A 5,135-nucleotide genomic window follows, 5' to 3' on the forward strand; every position below is an offset into this window, starting at 1 on the left:
AATAAGTTAAAACCGTATTTTTGCTAAAAATACGGTAAATATTAATACATATACACACAATTCTAGTGTAAGTTTTATAAATCTCAAACTAGTGAGGGAGAAATGTCGCAGCGAAACTGCGAAACGAACGCGACAATCTGTTGACTATCGCGCGGTTGAAGCGAGATATGCGCAACGTGGACGAACTCGTTCAAGCACTGTCCACCAAATTGTCGCTCGCTACAAGAGATACGACCAACTACATATCCGCCACGTTGCAGGGTTTGCACGAAAAATTGAACGAAACTGCGCGAGCGCAACGCGCGGTCAGATCGGACATTCTCGAACGTTCGCGAACCGAATTGAGAGAATTGAACGATCGGTACGACGCGTTGCTCGCTAAAGTCTCCAAGTTGGGTGGGTTCGTCGTAACCGAGTTGAACGATGGTAAACCAACAGCGCCCGCGAGCGAACCACCCGCAGCGCCCGCGAGCGAACCACCCGCAGCGCCCGCGAGCGAACCACCCGCAGCGCCCGCGAACGAATCACACGCAGCACCCGCGAGCAACGTTTCCGCCAACGGTGCGTTCACGAGCGAATCACCCGCAGCGCCCGCGAACAACGTTTCCGCCAACGACGCGCTCACGAGCAACGCGCTCGCTAACGTTGACTTCGCGCGAGCGAGCGCGAGCGTTCGCGACGCGCGAAAGAGATTAGCCGATGCGTTACGAGTTGCGCAAAATTTGGACACCGACGTGTCCGGGATCGCGAACAGAGAGCGCGCATTTTTCGACGGCGCGACGTCGTGCTCGCTCATAGCCGAACGTTTGAGCTCCGCGTTAACTCCACCGGACGCTACGAACCTTCCGAAAGGGTTGCTGTGTTACCGCAATTACGAGAGATCGTTGAAACGAGCACGAGACGAATTGAACGAACGCGTCGAATTGATAGCTCAACTCGAACGTTTGAGCGTTACTCTGGCCATTAGGGAATCGTTTGCGCGCGATTTGAACGATTACGCGCGTTGGTACTCTGTTGCAACATTCTCGGCTCCGAGAAACGTAGATTTTTTGAACTCGTTGTGCCACAAAAACGATTCGCGCAGTTACGACGCGTCGAGAACGTCGCGCTTCGACGTTATTTTGCGCGCGTGCGAACATCTAGTTGGCGTTAACGCGAAGCATATGGCGTTCGTGCTAGCGCTCACTCTCTACATGTTTACGTCTTTGAAACGAGACACGTTCGAGCGCCAGTTACTACTGGCGGCTTCGAATTCGAATCGAGCGATTTCGCGAATTCAACGTTCGAGCGACGCGAACGCGTTCGACGTTGGTTCAATTATGAGCGCGTTCGACGTTGTAAGCGACTTGTTGGAAACAGCTCGATCCAGAACCGATTGTCTAACGACGCGATTGTACGGTTACACACTCGCCTACGCTCTGTTGCTCGTTTGAACCGTTGCATTCGAGACGTCTCGATTTAGCGCGCGTAACATTCGCAAACGTTGATTCGAGTGTGGTTAACGCTGCGCAACGTTCGCGCTTGAAACGAGTACGAAAGACATCTTTGATTCGAATCGATCGGACTCTCATTATCGCGACACGATTCCGAACGACGCGGGAGTAACGACGACGCTCGTGGGAAAATGAGAGCCTCGTGATCGTCTTGTTTTCAAAAAGACAGACTTCGTTTTTTCGGTAACCGATTGCTCCTTTTTTCGCGCGAACGGAATTCTCGAAACAACTCGTTCGATCGACTCGTTCTCGAACGAACGGAACTCGCGGACGCGACAACGCTGAACAAGGTTACGTCTCGTCGCGACGAGACCGTTTGCTACGACGATCGATGTTCGATGATACGTTCAACGAAGCTGAGTACGATGTCGCGACCGTTCCGATGCTCACCGATTCGGCGCGTGATGCGTTCACGAAGCGATTCAACGCTCTGTCCGCCGAAGCGAACAAGGCCGAGAGCGAGAGCAACGTGGTTGCCGCGGACAAACACATAGAGGTCAGCGCTCTGACCGCGAGGTTTCACGACGAGTACAGTCTCAGTTTGGCACCGTCGGATCGCGCTCTGCTGCAGCGCGAAGTTTTCGCGCGATGCATGCAGGCGCTCAGTTTGCGCTCAGCCGAATTGAGCGGATTGGGCGATCTAGCCTTGTCGCTGGGAGAGAAGCGCAAATTGGAAGAGGATCTGCGCGCAGCTAAACGACGCATCGTCGAATCCGGAGATTCTTCCGACAACGGCGTCCAACTCGGCGATCCGAGAAAACCCAACGGTTTGTACGAATTCACGCCGTTGGAAGATCTGAAAATCGGTCTCGACGACTTACCGGGATACGAAACGCAGCACGGATACATGCTCAAATCGTACTTTGTTCTCGCGGACACTTCCGACGTTTCCGAAACCGTTGCGAAAAAGGCGCTGAAGTACGGATCGAACATATTGCTCCACGGTCCTCCCGGAACGGGAAAAACCGCTGCGGCCATGGCAATGGCCAAGTCGCTGGAACTCGATTACGTGTTCGTGAACGTGGAGAACCTACTCTCGGCGTACAGATCCGAATCGGAGAAGAATTTGCGAAATCTGTACGCGTACATGCGCGAATTAACCGCCGTTCGCGGTCGCAACGTTCTGCTGTTGATGGACGAAGTCGACGGTTTGGTAAAATCGCGCAGCTCTGGAAGTCTGAGCGGCGCTGATTACAGCGTGCTCACGCGATTTTTAACCATATTGGAACCCAACGACGGCAAGACCGATAATTCGTCCGTGTGCAGCGTGTTCACGACGAACCGCGTTGACAATATCGACGACGCGTTTAGACGACGGTGCGCGGAAGTGTTCTTCGGTAGACTCGGTGACGAAAATGCGCGCTCGAGACTTTGCGCGCGATTCTTCGAACGCGCTCTCGACGCGACCGACCGCACGCCCGAGGTTTTCCAAAAACTGGCCAACGGACCTTGTTCGAAGTGGGTGCCTGGCGATTACGTGCGCTTTTCGAACGAGAAGTTGCAACCGTTTCGACTCCGAACGTATCTTCGAGCGAACAACACGAGCGAAACGAAGTTTTTGAAACAATTCGCGCCTCGTGGAAACGATCGCGTTATACAGGTGCCGTTGCCGACGCTGAGCAAACGAGACATCGAGCAATTGTGCGACGATTACGACACAATCACGAGCGACAGCGTGTACAACGAATTGTACGCGAAATGGGACTCGTAAACGCGCCATTGTGCGCTGTGCGCTGCGCGCTGCGCGCTGTGCGCTGATGTACGAGGGAACAAATAAAAATGCGAACATTTGTAAATAACATTTCGTGTATGTATCTTTATTTATACAACTTTGTTCAATGCCACTCAGTTCGATACAATCATCGATCGTCGATACGTTGAATACGGTTACATCGAACGACATTGGTGCGAATACACGCGCTATTGTTTAACATTTCGCGCAAAACGACGTTGATTGCGCGAAATGTCAGACAATTAGTCGCCGCGGATAAGAGTTTAGCAAAATTACGCGCGCGGTACGTCGTCAGTTCCCCGGAACAAGTTTCACCCACTTGTTTCGATAACCTAATCTACGCGCGTCCGCGCGTGGGTGCGCGACTTGTTCCGATAACGACGAAGCCGCGTAGTCGCGCTAGTGCGAAACGTTGCGACGGTAAGTTACGCGATAACCTACCGGTCGTTGCGAGCGTCGTTCGCGACTCTATCGTTTCGCTTCGTTCGACGGTTCCTTTTCGCCGTCTTCATTCGGCGAAGACGGCGCGACAGATCTGACGACTCGGAACAACCAAGCACCGACCAGAACCAAACCGATCAATCCGACGAAAGCGAACAGATACGGTAACCACGACGTAATGGATTTGAGACTGTCGCTGGCGCCGCCGAGCAGACCTCCGGCTCTGTCCCACGCACTTCCGATCGTACCGCCCACAATTTCGTTCAAAGCGTCCAAAATGTCCTGGGATTCGCACTGCACGAAGGCATCGTCGGGTAAATTGTCGCGATTTACGTAATCAATGCTCTCGTCGTTCGTTTCGTTCCACACGCAATGAACGCACCGCACTTCGTCCGAATCCGTACACGCGGAATTTTCTGCGCGCATATTGCCGCGCAGAAGATCATTGTTGCATCCTTGTTTGTCACCCGGCTCCACGGGACAACTGCATCCAACGACGCGACATTTCTTCACGTTGGCGCCACCGCCACGGTACATGAAGCAACCCGTGTTGTCCGCGGCAACTTTCGCAGCGAGACTGTACAAAGCTGCAGCCGTAGCGGTGCCCGCGACCGCGAACGTGGCTCCGAGCACCTTCCATTTTCCCGTGCGTTGAGCGGTGCGCACCGTTAACGCAACGTCTTTGTTCAATCTGTTCGACCCGCTGACAATTTTAGCCAATTCTTCTATAGAATTTACGCGATCATTGTCAGCGATACCTAGATCCTTTCGAGCGCTCTTGATGTAATCGTTTCGTCGGAACACAGTGGAATCGGGAAACGCGCGAGCGATCTCTCGGTCCATGGGCGCGATCGCGCGCCTTTGCACAAACGACAGCTTCGAACCCGTTGCACTCTCAAGCGCAGAAGCGGCGTTGGCTGTGCGCAGCATGCGCGAAAACGAAGTACCTTCGGCTAAACCCACGTTCACGGTGTTGTTCGTGGTTCCCCGTAATTCCAACCGACCGAACGAATTGCGCAATCGTTCCGACGCCTTGGCCAAATCACCCAGTGCTTCCGACCATTTCGCTTGAGCGATATCTATCCTTCGCACACCGCTTTGGACGCTTTGCCCACGAACTTTGCGAATCCCGACATCGCTCGAACGTAGATCGCGCCGTTGACGCGGTATTCGCGATAACTCGAGCGCGAACGTTGGAATCGATTTTCGCGAGAAACGATCAATTGTTGCTAAACGCGCGAATTGCTGTCGACAGCGACGATATAGCGCGTTGTTTGCGGAGTGCGTGCTCTTGAGAGTCTTAAGAGGGTACTGGATATCGACTATAGAGACCTGTAAATCGACGTTTTAATATTTCGTTTTGTGCCGTATTTACTGCATCAAATCCAAAATGCTTCTACAGAAATAAGTAAATTATGCTAAGAGTTTGCTGTTGTTCTTTGGAATGTCAAAATTCAGCATAAATTTTT

The 5,135-nt window shown here is 52.8% G+C and overlaps 1 protein-coding gene across 1 annotated transcript; it reads left to right on the forward strand.

The window, feature by feature from the left end:
• The first annotated feature begins 1,625 nt into the window (after positions 1-1,625).
• On the forward strand, positions 1,626-3,239 carry LOC109863132 (cell division control protein 48-like). Its single transcript, XM_020443326.1, has one exon. The coding sequence runs from the start codon at positions 1,825-1,827 to the stop codon at positions 3,202-3,204; it is 1,380 nt and encodes a 459-aa protein (XP_020298915.1). The 5' UTR covers positions 1,626-1,824; the 3' UTR covers positions 3,205-3,239.
• Positions 3,240-5,135: the final 1,896 nt, after the last annotated feature.

Source organism: Pseudomyrmex gracilis, unplaced genomic scaffold (genome assembly GCF_002006095.1).
Source record: "Pseudomyrmex gracilis isolate BER0280 unplaced genomic scaffold, ASM200609v1 scaffold_3302, whole genome shotgun sequence".
Lineage (NCBI taxonomy): Eukaryota > Metazoa > Arthropoda > Insecta > Hymenoptera > Formicidae > Pseudomyrmex > Pseudomyrmex gracilis.

Bases quoted from the DNA above. Each gene is read 5' to 3' on its own strand.
- LOC109863132 (XM_020443326.1), top strand. From the start codon at position 1,825: ATGTTCGATGATACGTTCAACGAAGCTGAGTACGATGTCGCGACCGTT.